The sequence below is a fragment of the Hypanus sabinus genome, chromosome 15 (genome assembly GCF_030144855.1).
Source record: "Hypanus sabinus isolate sHypSab1 chromosome 15, sHypSab1.hap1, whole genome shotgun sequence".
In the NCBI taxonomy this organism is placed as follows: Eukaryota; Metazoa; Chordata; class Chondrichthyes; order Myliobatiformes; family Dasyatidae; genus Hypanus; species Hypanus sabinus.
Window position 1 is genome coordinate 57,698,410 of NC_082720.1, and position 18,189 is coordinate 57,716,598.

Sequence of the window (18,189 nt, forward strand, 5' to 3'; positions counted from 1 at the left end):
ATACTGTATCTCTGAATAAATTGGGTTTACTGGTGATGCAGTGTTCTGAATTGCTGCATTACCATGGTTTGCTCTTGTAGAAAAACAATGAACCATTTGGTCAAGGGTATCACAAAATTCAACCGCAGGAATAAAAACTTCTGATCAAAATTTAAGTTTCCTTTTTTTTAGAATTATCATCTTTTACTGCATCTTCCTTGGCCAGGTCTAAATAAAATTTCCAGCATGAAAACTTTAAGACTAACTTCAAGAAATGGAAAATGAATCACCAGGAAAACACTATTTCCATTCTAAAATATGTTATTATCTCTATACTGCAGGATGATTCACTCATTTTCTGAGTACATAGCAATATGAACTATTTATACCTCCTTATAAGCAAATGAGACGATGAAAATTATTATAAGATTGTCCTTCCTCTAGCATATGACTATTTGGCCTGAAAGCTTAAACATTAGTTAAATATGCCCTAGAAGAAAATATACTGTGCATGATTTACTATTGCTGTAGACTCATATTTCCAATTACAGTTAAAATGAATGTAATTTCTTCAGAAGTCCATTGAACAAAAGCATCAAATAGATCACAGCTTATTAACAAATCCAATTTGCAAAAACATTTTGGGTCCCTTGAACGTGACAATACGCTCCGCAGTGACTTTCCAAACTCAGGGAGGAGATGGCTAATACCAGAGGACACAGTTTTAAAGTGATTGGAGGGAAGTATATAGGGGATATCAGATGTACGTTTTTAGACAAAGAGTGGTGATTACATGGAACTCACCATTTTGTGTGGTGAGCCAGGAGTGGTAGTAGAGGTAGATACACTAGGGGCATTAAGGAAATCTTAGATAGGCACATGGATGATAGAAAAATGGGGGCTATGTAGGAGGGAAGGGTTAGATTGATCTTAGAGTAGGTTAAAAGTCAGTTCAACATTGTGGGTTGAAGGCTCTGTACTGTGCTGTAGTGTTCTAAGTTCCAAGTTCTATGTTCTGTGCTCTAACCCACGCTCTTATAATCTGCATAGAGGAGGGTCTTTCTGGAAAGACTAGCGACAACAGAGGACGAAGAACTTACATTTTGAAACCTGTAGGGCTCTATTTTATTCAGCACTGAAAGGGTAAATGAGATTTTTCTATAAAGATTAAAAATAGTGGTCACAGAAACACTGTCATTAACAAATAACTGCCCATAAAGGGCAGAGAAAAAGGTTTCAAAAACAGGGATTATAAAAGAGGCACAGCAGACATTATGAACCAGATCCAGCAAAGTAGCTGAACAAGCAGGTTACCATGGTGACAGAGGAACGGAGAGCAGTATTGAATTAATGGTGGGAAATGTTAGTGTGGCGCAGCACGAGGTGATGTGGAAAGCAGCAAATATCTGTGATAAGAGATATTAATATTTCAGATACTGAGCTGTTTGAAACCCCTTGCATTTGGAATCAATTGTGATATCAAATCACACCAATGTTTGTATTGTGTTAATTGTATCCCATAGACAGAAAAAGGCTTGATTGATTTTTTAAAATTTATTCATGGGATGTGAATTCATTACCCATCCTCCTCGATATCCTTAACATGGTTGTGATAGGCTACCTTCTTGAAGTTCTCTGGTGAAGATACTCTCACAGTGCTAATTGGTGGGTTTTTCCAAGATTTAGACCCAGTGGCAAAACAAGGTTGTACGTGACTACCCAGTGTCACAGCATTTTACAAAGAGAATTGTAAATGATTTGAAAGGGAAATTGGTTACTGGCATTCCCATGCCCTTTCTGCCCTAACCCTTGCAGAACGCAGCAGTCATGGGTTGAGAAGGTGTTGTCAAAGTAGTTTCAGTGAATTGCTGGAATATACCCTACAAATGCTGAACACTGTGACCCAGTTTTCCAAGGCACTTTGCAGGGGACTAAACTATCCTTAAACTATATTTAAATCAATCACAATTAAGGATGCGGGTACAATAGTGATTATTTATTTATTGAGATACGGCACAGAATAGATCCTTCCAGCCCTATGATCCACGCCACCCAGTAACCCACTAATTTAACCCTAGATGAATCATGAGACAATTTACAAAACCAATTAACCTACCAACCGGTACATCTTTGGACTGTGGGAGGATACCATAGTACCCAGAGAAAACCCACACATTCCACAGGATGGACATATGGACGACATCAGAAATGAACTCTGAACAACGATGCCTCAAGTTGTAATAGCACTGCGCCAGCCTCTACACTACCATTACATTACTATAGTAATGTACAAGTAGACAGGAGTGCAAATCCTATGATAGCAGTTGTGGAATTATTTTAATTACTTCAGAAATATTGAAATTGTAACCATGGCCATGAAAGCACATGACTGTAAAAAGAAATCTGGTTTACTAATATCCATGAAGGAAGGCAAATGTCCCACTGTGATCCATGTGCAACTCCAGATATGGCTGAATCTTAATTGTAAACTCTGTTCAGTGGGGGATAGTCAGTCATTGATGCAAGAGTGCTGACAATGTGTTGCAGTTACCTTCATACACACACTGGCCACTTTATTATACCTCCAGTATCTACTAAAGTGACCACTGAGTGAAACACATGGAGTTCTGCTGCTGTAGCTGACCCACTTCAGGATTCTATGTGTTGTGCATTCAGAGATGCTGTTCTGCACACCACTATTGCAACACATTGCTATTTGAGTTACTGTCAGCCTTCTCATCAGCATGAACCAGTCCGGCCATCTCCTCTGACCTCTCTCATTAACAGGGCATTTTCACCCGCAGAGCTGCCACTCGTTTTTTTAATGTTTTTTTTGTACCATTCTCTGTAAATTCTATGGACTGGTGCACATGAAAAATCCAAGAGATCTGCAGTTTCTAAGATACTCAAACTATCTCATCTGGCACCAGCAATCATTTCACATTCAAAGTCACTTAACATACATTTCTTCCCCCTTCTGATGTTTCATCTGAACAACAACTGAACCTCTTAACAATGTCTGCATGCTTTTGTGCATTAAGTTGTTGCCACATAATTGGCTGATTAGATACTGTACATGCATTAACAAGCAGGTACAGGTGTACCAAATTAAGTGGCCACTAAGTGTACTTCTCAGATTCAGATTCAGTTTATTGTCATTTAGAAACCACAAATGCAATACAGTTAAGAAATGAGACAACGTTTCCCCAGAATGATATTACAAAAACATATGACAAAACAGACTGCACCAGAAAATCCACATAACGTTTGGCAATCCCCAATCCAGAGTCCGGAGAGGCTGCTGCGTATTAATATCGCACTACCATCTTAGCGCGTTTCCCAGAAAGGAGTTCCAATCCACCAGACAAAACAAGACCAAAAACTAAAGCTACAAGACCTGCACAAAACCACATAGTTACAACAGTGTAAACAATAGCATAATTGATAAACAAACAGACCATGGGCACAGTAAAAATAGTCCAAAGATGTTAAAAGACTATAAGTTCGAAAGAAACCACCACACAGTTTCCACAAGCCCTCAGGGTCCTGATTGACTCGTCATCCCACGCCGGCGGCAGAAGGGAATACCCCCGCTATGGACTTCCACAGTGCCGGACTCAGCCTCGCAGACGCAGCACACAGTGAAAGTGACCTGACTGCAGCGGACTCCGAGTCCATCGAACCTCCGACCATCCCCTCCGGCACAGCTTATCTGAGCACCATCCTCTGCCGAGCGTATTAAGACAGCACAGCCAATGGCCATTGGCAACGCAACCCCAAGGACTGGGGGCCTGTTCTTCCCAGCAGAGTCCCGGACCTCACAGCAGCAGCAACAATGAAGAAGGTCTTCCTGGAGATTTCCCAATGTTTCTCCGTGCTCCCACGTCCTTTTTCAACCAATTATGATTGCGCATGGCACCCCACTTCACAAATAACAGATAATCTGATAATCTGCTCCGGAGTGGCCACTGCAAGCTGCGTCGTGCCACCATCTTGGATGACGATATTCTGCTATTTTAACTGAGAACTAATGGGCTAATATCATAGATTCATTGAAGCATGCAGCACAGACATAGGCCCTAACTGCTTACCACATCCAGACCAACCATGATGTCTATACATATCAATCCCATTTGCCTACATGAGGACAATTCCCTTCTATGCCTCTACTATTCAAGTACCTGTCCAAATAGCTCTTAAATATTATAATAGTAATTGCTTCCACTCCATCTTCTTGCAGACCTTTCCATCTTTTGTGTGAAAGACGTAATCCCTTAAATTTCCTTTAACCTTCTCCTCTCTCATCTTAAACCTGTGCACTCTAATTTTAGATTCTGACCTATTAACTTCAACACTCTTACAGTGCACTTCAGGCTTACACATGCAAAAATTAGATTTTTGGGGGTAATACTCAGGAGTTCATTGAAAACAGGCAGTACAGCTTTAAGCAAATCACTTTGGATGTATTATCAGAAATCATCACTGAAGCAATGTGATCTAGAGAAAAGGTGATCCATATCTGGGGAGAGGATATAATGAAGGAGACCTGCCTAAAAGAGGCACAAAGATCTCTCTTTGCACTAACAATCTTTATGTAAACACTTAGAAATCACAGGGAAAGCTTTCCATGGTTGCTCATTTATTTGTTTATCTGCAGAATTTCCATACCCATTGGAATGTAATGTCTATAATGTCTGAGAAAAATACATTCAAGTCATTAACTCTTCTGAATAATATTAGGTGTTCCGGATATTTTTATCATTTCAAAATGAAAACACTAGCCATCTGTTTAGAGTGCAAATATGTAATATAGAACATCAACACAGAACAGTACAGCACAATACAGACCCTTTGGCCCACAATGCTCCATCGACCTTATAACCTATTTTAACGTCAATTTAAGCCTCCATTAAACATTGCCCTCCATTTTTCTTTCATCCAAGTGCCTATCTAAGAGTCTCTTAAATATCCCAAAAGCATCTTCCTCGACCACTGCCTCTGGCAATGTGTTACATATTCCTGTGTCTAAACAGAAACTTACTTCTAACATTCTCAGCCACCACACCTCCTCATACTTTCCTCCAATCACCTTAAAATTCTGTCCCCTGTATTAGTCATTTCCACCCTGGGCAGAATATTATTCATTATCCAAAAATGAGTTTTCAAATTATGTACAAATCCACCTACATACCTCAGGAATGTTCATGTCTCCCATCATTTCTGACAGCAGGGACATTAACTGGCTTCCAGGAAAGAAAATAATAGTTTAAATCTAATTTACTCTACAACTGTTAAGAGATTTTTTAAATGCTTTGTATAGAGACACAGCAAGATAACAAGCCCTTCTGGTCCATGTGCCCATGCCACCCAATTACACCCATGTGCCAAATATACTGACTAACCCATACATCTTAGGTATATGGGAGAAAACCAGAATACTGAGACAAAATGCATGCGGTCACAGGGAGAACAGGAAATGAAGCCAGGTCCCTGGCACTGGAATAGCGTTACCCTATCATGCTGCCCCATTCAATACCATACCTTGCCATTCAATTCTAACGGAAATGAGAGAAAATGATAAATTTTGCAACAGCTTGTATTAATATTATGGATCCTTGGAAACTGAATCATACAAAATTGGAGAGGCACCAAAATGAAGGGGATGCTGCTGAGGGGCTTGGTTAAGGAGGAATGTCTTAGGGGAATGGTGGTGGGGGGAGCATAATGGCCAAAGGTACAACAGTTAATGGTGGGACAAAGAACTGGAAGAGAGAAAATACCAAAGAAAAGTTAAGTCAGAGGCAGATTTGGAGATTTAGGCTCAGATTCAAATTTATTTATCAAATGTACATCAAAACATACAAAGAAATCTGACATTTGCATTAAAATCAACACTAAAGGATGTGCTGGGGCAGCCACAGTGCCATCACACATTCCAGAGCCAACATAACATTCTCATAATGCTTAGCAGAGCAACACAGAACACAATAAGCACTAAAACAACTGCAGCATACAAGCTCTGTTCCTCCCTCCCACACATAAACTCCAGGCTTTGAACTTCAGCCTTCACGGAACCACCTATGCAACAACAGGAAAGCAATCCCATTTTTCATTTACTTGGAGTGGAAGCAGAGTATGGCCATGCACTTTGTAGAAGGGAATTGAGAGTCCTCGTCCAGGATTCCCTGAAGATCTTTAGGTTGAGTCAGTCGTGAGGAACACAAATGTAATGTTAGCATTTTGTTCAAGAGGATGAGAATATAAAAGCAATGATGAAATACTGAGGCTTTATAAACATCGGTCAGAATGCACTTGAAGTATTGTGAGCAGTTTTGTGTTGCTTAGCTAAGAAAGGATGTATTGGCATTGGAAAGGGTCCAGAAGAGATTCACAAAAATGATCCTGGGAATGAAAGCGTTTACATACAAGGATATTTGTAGGCGAGTACTTGCTGAGGTTTAGATGAGTGAGGAGGGGGAGGGGGGATCTCTCTGAAACCAAATGAATTTTGAAAAATCTAGACAGAGTGTACATGGAGGGGATTTTTCCAATAGTGGGCCAGTGTAAAACAAGAGGGCACAGCTCAGAATAGAAGGACTTCTCTTTAGAACAGCAATAAGGAGGAATTTCTTATCAGAGCAAAGTATGAGGAGAAGGCAGGGGAATGGGGTTGAAAGGGATAATAACTCAGCCATGATGGAATGGCTCAGCCTGAGTCACTGGCCCAACTGGCCTAATTCTGCTCCTATGTCTTATGGCCTTATTGTCGCATGGTCTTAGTTTGATGCCACGAAGAGCATTAATGTATAGCCTATATTTCAGCAGCAAGGAATCTTAGATGGGATGGAGAGGGCAATTTTATCATGGTGATAGTGAGCTGGTTTAGTGATGGATGAGAAGTTAAGTCAGACAGTCTGCCCAGGTGAATAAAACCTTAAGGTTGGAGCCAGTCTTGATTGGTCAGGCATAATCATTCAGGAGGATGATAGAACCATGATTACACTGGGACACGAGTGAACTCTTTGAAAAGTGAGTTGGAAATAAAGGAGACTGTGGTATCAACATACAACCTGCTCAAAAAAAAACTCAGAATAACTCAGTTTCGTTGGGGGTGTGGAAAAGTTGTGAACATTGCAGATTGAAACCCTGAAGTAGATTGTGTTTTGCTCCAGATTCATAGTCTGTTTGCCCTGATGTCTCCAGATTCTGACAATGTTGAAATGGTGCATCTTCATGCACATCAGGCATTTAAATATTAATACTTGGTGGTTTAAACTTTCGATTAAATACATGTATTAGATATTCATGTTAAGGCATGGTAATGTGTAGGCTTATATGCCAGCCTTGGAGTCATAGAACACCACAGCAAAGAAAGTGGCCATTCAGGCCATCTAGTCTGTATTGCACTATTAATCTGCTAAGCACCATTGACCTATTAAGGATAATAAATGGTCAGTAGCAGGCATAAATGGCATCTTGGCTCACGTGTTGGCAAGACTGTACTAAGATGGTTGTTTTCCTGAAGAAGGGTCTCGGTCCAAAACGTCGACTGTTTATACATTTTCATAGATGCTGCCTGACCTGCTGAGTTCTTCCAGCATTCTATGTGTGTTAATTTGGATTTCCAGCATCCACAGTACCTCTTGTGTATATGATTGGCAAATTTCTTTCCCTGAAGGTGGATGTATAAATAGCAGTTTAATGATTACAATTAGTGATGCCAGTCTTTCATTCCTGATCTGTGGTAGATCAAGTTTTCTCAAGCAGATCAGTTCCCACCATTGCCTGTAAGGAGTTTGTATGTTCTCCTCTTGACTGTGTGGGTTTCCTCCAGGTGCTCTGGTGTCCTCCCACATTCCAAAGATGTAGGGGTTAATGGTAGTGAGTTATGGGCAGTGGAAACATTGCAACGCTTGCAGGCTGCCCTTAGCACATGTTCAGACTGTGCTGGCTGTGACACCAACGACACATTTCACTGTTAGTTTCAATGTACATGTGACAAATAAAGCTAATGTTTATTTTTTTTATCTTTTATTCTATGAATCTAAAGATATTTTTAAAGAAGGATAAGAGATGAAGAAATGAGGCATTCCCAATGCAAACGACACGTTTCATTCTATATTTCAGTGCTTTTTCATGTGATAAATAAAGCTAATCTTCAAATCATTACTTATTTCTGTTCAAGGAAAATACGTTTTTAAAAAATCAGAATATTTAAAAAACATACTCAGAAAAATAAATGAATTAATGGTACAGTGTGAAAGGAACAAGGATCCTGGAAAGATCAGAAAATCTAATGATGCTGCAATATCAAGATTACTTTTCAGCCCGATTGAATTAACTTGCAAGATCAGGGCAATGTGCCAGCTGCCCTGATTGAATTGAAAGAGCAGTGATCTGATGATTATTTAGGACAGGCATAGCATGTTGATTTATTTCAGTATAATTATTGACAGAATATGAACAGGCTCAGAATCTTGTACCAAATGACACACTGCAGCAGCTCAGTAAATTGACCTTAATGGTACACTGTTCGTTCTGAAGCTGCAGGTAAAACAATTAGCTTCACTTCTTATCTCTTGGCTCCACAGTCTCAGATTGCTAGATGTGAACACACTCACTTCCCACATATTCCACTTTAACGTTTGTCTGTTCCCTTCAGCTCACGTTATACTCTCTCCACTCATTTTCTAACTGAATGTGTTATTTTTTGTACCAGAAACAAGAGGCAATCTGCAGCTGCTGGAAATCCGAGCAACACACACAAAATGATGGAGGAACTCAGCAGGTCAGGCAGCATCTAGGAAAAGAGTATAACTTCCAAGTTCTTTACTTCATTCCTCCCTCTCCAGGTTTCACCTATGACTTGGTGGTTCTCTCTACTCTCCCCACACCTTTTTAATCTACTCCTCAGATTTTTTTCTCCAGTCCTGCAAAAAGGTTTCAGCCCAAAACATCGACAGTACTTTTTTCAATGACGCTGCCTGGCCTGCTGAGTTCCTCCAGCATTTTGTGTGTGTTGTGTTATTTTTGTTGCACATTGCACCAACACACCACAGCAAATACTGTACCTAATTCAAGAAAATATCATCCTCATCATCATCATCATGTACTGTATCGTATGACATAGCTGATCATGGCCCATAACCATGATTGTTCTTGACAAACATTTCTACAGAAGTGGGTTGCTATTGCATTCTTCCGGGCAGTGTCTTTACAAAATGGGTGACCCCAGCCATTATCAATACTCCTCAGAGACTGTCTGCCTGACATCAGTGGTCGCATAACCAGGACTTGTGATATGCACCAGCTGCTCATATGACCGTCCACTACCTGCTCCCAAAGCTTCACATCACCCTGGTCAGGATGCTAACCAGGTGCGACACCTTGTCCAGGGGTGACCTGCAGGCTAGCAGACAAAAGGAGTGCCTTACGTCTCCATTGGTAGAGAGGTATCGCCAACACACCATTCCTCATGTACATATATATGGCAAATAAAGATGATCCTTGATCTTTGGTCCTTGTTCCAAAGTCCAGTACTAGTCTCTCATGGCTCCCTGATTTCCTTCCGTCTGCTACTGGAGGAACTGACATTAGCTATCTTCCACAAACTTTGGAATTTGTCCCCTAAATCTTTTCATCACTTATCTCTCATTCTTCTTTAAATCTATTTTTGCATTCATCAAAGAAAAGTTAAAAAATAAAGATAAAGAAAGATTAGCTTTACTTCTCATGTGTACATCAAAACATGTAGTGGAATGCACTGTTTACGTCTACTACCAACAGTATCCAAATATGTGGTAGGGGCAGCTAGCAAGTGTCGCTATGCTTCTGGTGGCAACATAGCATGCTCACAATTAATGAACTCTAAACCATTGTTTTTTGTAATGTGGGAGGAAACCAGAGCATCCAGAGGAAACCCACAAGGTCAAGGCAAGAATATACAAGCTCCGTACAGATAGCAGTGGGGATTGAGCTCCATTTGCTGATCACTGGCATTGGAATAGCGTTGTGCTAACCACTACACTATTGTGCTGCCCAATATTAATGTTTCTTTAAAAGGCTCAGTATAAATCTTAATGCAGGGTCTTTGCCTGAAACATTGACAATTTCTTTCCTCTCACAAATGCTGCTTGACTGCCTGAGTTCTTCCAGCAGACAGTTTATTGCAATACGAAATATTGTCTCACTATGCTCCAGCGATATACCTTGTGTCATTACATCATGTTAACACCATAAAGCAAGTAACAGTTGTTTATGTATAGACCAAGTGAAAAACCAGCTTTAAGTTGTTAACCTCACTTTGCTGACTCACCCTAGCACACCAAAGAACTGAGTAGAACAGTGGCTGGAAGTACTAACATGGTACTTATTTACCAGACCTTATTGATTGATTTCAAGATACAGTGCAGAGCAGGCCCTTTCAGCACTATTCAGTAACCCATCTGTTTAACACTAGGCTAATTATAGGACAACTTACAAAGGCCAATTAACTTTCTAACATCTTTGTCATTGGCATCAATGACCAACACATCAAAAATTTTGCTGGGGGCAGCCTGTTGTGTCACCCTGGTTCCGGTGCCAATACAGCATGCCACAACTCACTGACCCTAACTTTCGTGGTCCTGTGGAGAATGTACAAACTCCTTGCTGATGGTGCCAGAATTGACCTTGGAATGACCTGAGCTATACCAGCATTGCACAAACTGCTAAGCTACCGCGGTGGCAGATTGGGAAACTTGAGACCACTGTGTCCTTGTACACTTCACTGAATGCAAAGTGTGGCAAGCAATTAGAAGGACAAATGATACCTTGTCCTTTTATTTCTGCAATCTTACTGCAATTTATAATCATGTGAGAGCACACATTGTATACTTTGGCCTTCATACCTGAAATTGGATGTATGTACTTTTGACAGAGGGAGGGCCAGAAAGATTCACTGGGGTCATTTCCTGCAACAGAAGGACTTTGCATGTTCTCCCTGTGACAGTGTGGTCTTATTCTGGGTGCTCCAGTTTCCTTCCACATTCCAAAGACCTGTAGGTTAGCCGGTTAGTTGGGCACGATGGGTGTAAACGGACTGTGCAGCTCGTTGGACTGGAAGTGCCTGTTACTGTACTGTATCTCTAAATAAAGAAAGGAAGAAAGAAAGGAAGATTGAGTAGCTTAGGCTCTTGAGTCTGAAAGATTGGGAGGAGAATTTATTGAGAGATAGCACATTTTTTTTACACGTGGCGATATTGAATACTAGAGGACATACATTTAATAGATTTAAAGTGACTGGATGTGCATGTAACAAAAACAAAGGTAACCTTATTTACAGGAATGTTTAATAATTATTTAGGCAGGCATTTAAACAGGCACGAAATGGAGGAATATAGGCCATGTTCAGGTAGCTGGGATTAGTTTAAGTTAGCATCACGTACCAAAAGGGCCTGTTCCTAATCAGCACTCTCCTATGTTGTATGGAACACTGATATCTGAGTTGCCTTGATTCATTCAACCAGGACTTTATTGAAGAGTTAAAAATGTCCTCATATGGTCAATTTAGCCCATGCCTGGGTGTGAATTGAATTTCTTTTTCTCATTGGCAATCATGTCTAAGTTGACAGCAGTCAGACTTCTAAGCAATGTGGTCATGATCCATACTTCATCGCCAGACATCTGAAAAGAAAACCTGAGGTGCCAGTCCAAATGGAGAACTGAGAGAAAGCTGCATTCTTGAAGGTGCCATCTGTCATTTTCAATCAAGGTCCATGTGCTTTCCTCGTGGGTGTTAAAGAGCATGTGGAGAGGAAAGGGAGCAAGCAACTATTTTGAACAACAGCAGTGAAGTACTTGCTAGCATGTATCCCTCAGAAAGTATTACCCAATGTGAGCATGTCGTAATCATCACATTTTATTGGTGAGACTTTGCAGTGTACAATTTAGCTACTGCATTTCACACATCCTAAATGGCACTGTTAGTCAAAAGTACGTTAATGACTGTGAACTATATTAGAACAACCAAAAGTTGAGAAAGGTAATTTGCTGCCTTTCTAATTGTCCATTGTAGCACACACAAAATGCTGGAGGAAATCAGCAGATCAGTCAACATCTCTGGAGAGGAATAAACAGTTGATATTTAAACCCAAGACCCTTTGTCAGAATGAAATCTTGTCCTGATGAAGGGTCTCAGGCCCGAAACATTGACCGCTTGTTCTTCTCCATTGACACGACCTGACCTGCTGGCTTCCTCCGATGTTTTGTATGTGTTTCTCTAGATTTCTAACATCTGCAGAATCTCTTCACTTTTTGATTGCCCATTTCCTTGTACTAACATGTAGGGAGTCCAGATAAATTTCATAGATCATTCAATTTGTATGTTGCTGCACTTTTCATCAACTATTTCTGTCCACTCTTGACTGGATCAGCTGGCAAAGGCAATCTCTGCTGTGCTGTGGTAATAGAGCAAGGATGCAAGTCACCACCTGCCAGTGTTGAGTTCACTAATCATTGTCTGTGCAACACTCTGCATTTTAACATTAGCTTTGTTGGGTCAGTACAGGGAAAGCAGATGCATTGGCCGTCCATTAACCCATGCTGGAAGCATATGCGTGCACATGTAATGGTGTAATGAGTAAACATGCCAAGGAGTATATTGGACTGCCATTCCCTTTCTGCTTGAATAACTTCTTGAGTTGCATTCTAGCCAAAGTAAACAATGTCCATTATTGGATCCAGTCTCTTAACTGGAAGACAAGATAAATGTAGAGTGACACTGTAACGTGGTGGTTAGTATAATGCTATTACAGGATCATTGACCCAGGTTCAATACCCAGCGCTGTCTGTAAGGAGTTTGTACATTCTCCCTGTGACTGCTGATGCTCCAATTTCCACCCGCATTCCAAAGATATAAGCCTCAATAGGTTAATTGGTCACATGGATATCATTGGGCCGGTGGGAACTGTTATCATGATGTGGGCAATCATGGTCTTTTGAGCATTATTGTTGTTGGCAAAATATTCTGCAGAAGTGGTTTGTCATTGCCATTGTAATGGCTCTACAAGACAGGTGACCCCAGCCATTACTAACACTCTTCAGAGACTGTCTGCCTGGTGCCAGCGGTCACCTGACCAGGATACGATACCCACCGGCTGCTCGCACAACCATCCACCACCTGCTCCCATGGCTTCACATGGCCATGATCGGGTGTCTAAGCAGATGCTACTCCTTGCTCAAGGGTGACCTGCAGCCTATGGAGGGAAAGAGCACCTACTTTGGTAGAGATGTGTCCTCACTCGCCACCCCATTTTTTCACATTGAGAGAAGGATTTAAAAGGCTATGGAAGGGCAAGTGGGAAAATAGTAAATAAAGAAATAGCTTTTGAGTTACCATGATATGACTTGCTTCCTGGCATAGACCCATAGTGTGAAGCACTCTGCTTCTAATTAAACGTATTATTTTTGGGCCTCTCTGCAGCTGACTTCCTCCCATTGAGAAGCCAATAAAAAGACCATACAAACTGAAAAAAAAATTCATGAATGAATCCTAAATAAAAATAGACAGTTTGGGCAGTGTGTTGATAGCATGCCTTCAGCACAATGCTACCACTGAAGTCAGTGTAAATTCCCAGTCTGCAAGAAAAGAAATATTTGTGTTTTGTATGCTGTCTCCCACAGTATGGGGCATCTTAGTTGTCACACACCAGTTGGGCTGAAGTGCTTGTTTCCATGGTGTATAACTCTATGACTCTATCTCTTGTTCAAATTATTTCTTCATATTCTGAACAGGATACAACACATTTTCTAATTTAACCTCTTGAGTCCAGTTATCATTCAAGCCCTTGATGTCTGATTGGCAGCCATAAGTAATATTGGGTTGTACTGCCCACCTTGCATCATCCCTCCTATAGGTAAACAGAAGCTCTACATTTGTTCATGTATTTAAGTCTAAAATGTTAGTATTCCTTTGCTCGGGCATTGGAATGCATAGAGGTCGGTAGTGTTCAAAGTAAATGTAATACCAAAATATATATATGTTAGCATTTACTGCCCTGATTCATTTTCTTGTGGAAAATAGAAATAAACATATAGAAAGAAACATAATAGAATCAATAAGAAACACACATGATAGAAAGGGGCAAACAACCAACGTGCAAAAGACACTAACTGCAAACGAAAAGAGAAAAGTAATAATAATAATAAATAAATACGTAATATGAGAACGTGAGTTGTGAGGTCCTTAAAAATGAGTCATAGATTGTGGTACCAGTTCTTTGTTAGGGTAAGTGAAATTATCCCCTCTGGTTCAAGATCCTGATGGTTGATGGATCTGGAATTCATCAGGTGGTGAGTTTGCCATCCTCCCAAGCATAGAACTTCCAAGGGTCAAGGATCAACTTTATTCACCGCAGGAATTTAGCTGTGGTGTTTTGGCAGGACATGCTACAAAAAACAACAGCATTCAACCATGTAAAGAATAAAAGAATGATATAAAGAATAAAGATAGAAGTTAAAGTAGGGATATGGAGTAATGTGTGCATAAATACATAATTACCTGCATGTAGACAACATTATAAGAAGTGGTTTAACGTGTTTACAGTGCATTCCAATGATGGGAGTAATGGATAGAGCGAGGTGGGACTAACTGGAATGGTTGAACAGATTAACTGCTTGAGAGAAGAAACTTTTAAGTTGGCATGAAACTTTTGCTTTAATAGCACCAGATTACTTCAAGAAGGGAGCTTTTGGAAAACACTTCCGGACTGAACTGCCCCAGAGAGCTACAGATGCAAAATAGATAGTTGCAGTAGAGTGTAAAATCAGTTGAGATCTGTTAACTAAGCTGGCCCAGATTAGCATAAAACCAGAGTGTAAGTGATCCGGTAGCAATGGGTTTTAGATGCAATGTTTTTGAACAAGCTTCAAATGTAAAGAGACAGTACACGGTTTCAAGCAAAATCCTTAACAGTGTTGATGAGCAGAGGGATCTTAGAGTCCAAGCTCCTAACTCCCTGAAGGTGGCTACACAGGTAGGTAGAGTGGTTAAGAAAGTATGCTTGCCTTTATTAGTCAAGGCATTGAATTCAAAAGTTAGGAAGTTATATTGCAAATTTGCAAAGCTCTGGTTAGGTTGCATCTGGAGTTTTGCATAAAGTTCTAGTTGCCCCATTACACAAAGGATGCTGAGACTTTGGAAAGGCTGCTGAAGAGGTTTACCAGAATGCTGTCTGGATTAGACGGCACGTGCTATAGCAAGAGGTAGGACAAACTTGGGATGTTCTCTCCTGAGTGGCAGAAGCTGAGGGGAGATCTGATAAAGGGCCTGTTCCAGTGCTGTACTGTTCTATGTTCTATATTCTATGTAAGCTTGAACTCATGTACCTAATATTGAAAGGCTGAGATAAAGTGGACATGGAGAGGATGTTTCCTAGAGTGAAGGAGTCTAGGACCAGAGGGCACAGAGTCAGAATAGAAGAACATCCCTTTAGAACAGAGATGAGGACAAATTTCTTTAACCAGAGGGTGATGAATCTGTGGATTTCATTGCCACTGATGGCTGTGGAGGTCAAGTCACTGGGTATACTTAAAGCAGAGGCTGATAGGTTCTTAATTAGGAAAGGTGTCAAAGGTTATAGGGAGAAGGCAGGAAAATGGGGGTTAGAGGGATAATAAATCAGCTGTGATGGAACAGCAGAGCAGACTTGATAGGCTGAATATCCTAATTCTTCTCCTCTGACTTATGGATTTATGGTCACCTTGACCCTGAATGGATAAAGTCAGTGTTTCCCCATGCACACTCGTAGTCTTCTGAAAGTTCTGAAAGTTGGTGGTAAATGTTGCTCAGAGTCTGATACAAGGGAGTTTCATCCCCACCAGAGATCATTACTTTAAAGATGAAAATGATTTGAGATTTTAGTTTGCCTACAAGTGTGTGTGAGTGTGTGTGTGTGTGTGTGTGTGTGTGTGTTGTCTATATTACTAGCCTGACAGCAACATGGAATGAATGTACACTCAGTGGCCACTTTATTAGGTACCTCCTGCACCCGGTAAAGTGGCTGCTGAATCTAAGTATCTAAGTTCATAGACTTCTGCTGCTATAGCCTATCCACTTCAAGGTTCGACATGTTGTGCATTCAGAGATTCTCTTCTGCACACCACTGTTGTAACATGTGGTTATTTGAGTTGCTGTCACCTTCCTGTCAGCTTGAACCACTCTGATCTCTCTCATTTAACAAGGCATGTTTGACCACAGACCTGCCGCTCAACGGCATGTTTTTTTGCAACCATTCAACAGTAAACTCTAGAAACTGTTGTGTGTGAAAATCTCAGGAGACGAGCAGCTTCTGAGATACTCAAACAGCTGATCATTCTCTTCAGCAGATTCCATAGTGAGAGTCACTTAGATCACATTTTTTCTCCATTCTGATTTTTGGTGTGTGCAACAACTGAACCTCTTGACCATGTCTGAATGTTTTTATACATTTTGTTGCCACCACATGATTGGCTGACTAGAGATGTGAATTAACAAGCAGGTGTACAGGTGTACCTGATAACGTGTATATTTATATAATCAAGAAAGTAATAAAAATACACTCAGGTGATAGAGGAAGTGTGGTTGGTTTGGACAGGTACAAGATAGGTCTTCATCGTGAGAGTGATCGGCTGCTGTAACAGGTTGGCCAGACAACATTACTAAAGTAACCGCTAAATGAGGTAAATGAGAAAAGGTCAAGATTGGTGTCCATATGTTGCCACAGAGTTATGTAATAACACAGCATGAAGAAGCCTATTGGGCCCATCATGTCAATTGCTAGCTCCTTGAAAGCACTGTCCAGCTTGATCTTTATTCCCCCTTAGCACTTTATAAATTATATGTCTGATTCTCTTTAGCAGACTATCATTGACTATCATATCCAGCACCCTATTAGACAGTGTGCTATGGATCATAATAACTTCATATGTAAAAAATTCTATTGATTTTCCTCCTGTTTTTTATGTCATGTTACCTTATACCAATGACCTTAGTAACTGATCCACCTACTTGCCTAGCCTATGATACACTTGTTTCACCACTGTGTTTCTGGAAATGACCATTAATGAGACTCTGTGATCAATTGGCCAGAAGAGCGGTTCAAGTGGGGGTGAAAAGAACTGACTTCCTTCCTTCGACAGAGTGTACACTCTTTTTTGCTGGTGTGCATCCAGGAAATGGACTGATCAAACCCACTCAACAGAGGTAGGCCAATTTGACTCATTCCAGGAAAAGTCGCTGAGTGGGTTGCCAATGGTCATGTGCATTATATTCACCTTATTGCTTAAACCTTTCCACTTTTTTTTTGTGTTACAGTGCACTTTTCCCCTTTAAATTTGCTGTGCTCATTCGAGGTTATTTTGGTCAATTATCATGATCCCATTCTAAAATAGGTGCTATGATTTCTGCATAATTTCACAAGTTACTTAATTTCGCATTTATTTCCCTGATTTTCTTTATATTTCTCCTCACAACGTTTCCCGCTTCCATGTACCTTCCTTCAGCCGGTAGAGATGGGTGGACATTACCACGGACAGCTCCACGAATGCAGCTACAGATGGCGCTAGGCACTCACGTACCAGGGACCCTGCGAAGTCAGTACCTCTTCCCCCGAGGTGAGCCCCATCAGCTGGGACTTGGAGAAGCTCATCACCAGGGCTTCCCTCCATTTTTCCTTACTCAGTGCTTATTGAAGTTTGTTACTGATGATAACTAATGCTGGCTTTTGCTCTTGATCCTCTGAGTTACATTCCATGAAGTGCACAGTGACGGCCATGTCACGAGGAACCAATCTGTCAATGTGTTCAGTGTGCAAGGCTTCCCTTGTTGACCACAGAGCTATGTTTGGCTGCTGCTACAAATCATTTCTCAGTTTCATTATTTGCCAAGTTTTCTTATTTCTCCCATTCTCCCAAAGACATTTATTTATTTAGAGCAGGGGTTCTCAACCTGGGCTCCGCAGATCCCTTGCCTAATGGTTGGGAATCCCTGATTTAGAGATACGGCACTGCAACAGGCCCTTCTGGCCCAAGTCGTGCTGCCCAATTACACCTATGTGACCAATTAACCTCCTAACCCATTTGTCTTTAGAATGTGGGAGGAAACCAGAGCACCTGGAGGAAACCCACGGGAGGATGTAAAAACTTCTTACAGACAACGGTAGGAATTGAACCCACGTCGCTGGTGCCATAAAG

At 40.9% G+C, this 18,189-nt stretch overlaps 1 protein-coding gene across 1 annotated transcript in view; it reads left to right on the forward strand.

Moving 5' to 3' along the window:
- Positions 1–18,189, forward strand: part of LOC132405255 (uncharacterized) — a 103,727-nt gene that overhangs the window by 63,994 nt on the left and 21,544 nt on the right. Inside the window, exon 9 of the mRNA XM_059989939.1 lies at positions 17,500–17,610. Coding sequence (XP_059845922.1) covers positions 17,500–17,610 — 111 coding nt within the window. The remainder of the gene's footprint in view (positions 1–17,499; positions 17,611–18,189) is intronic.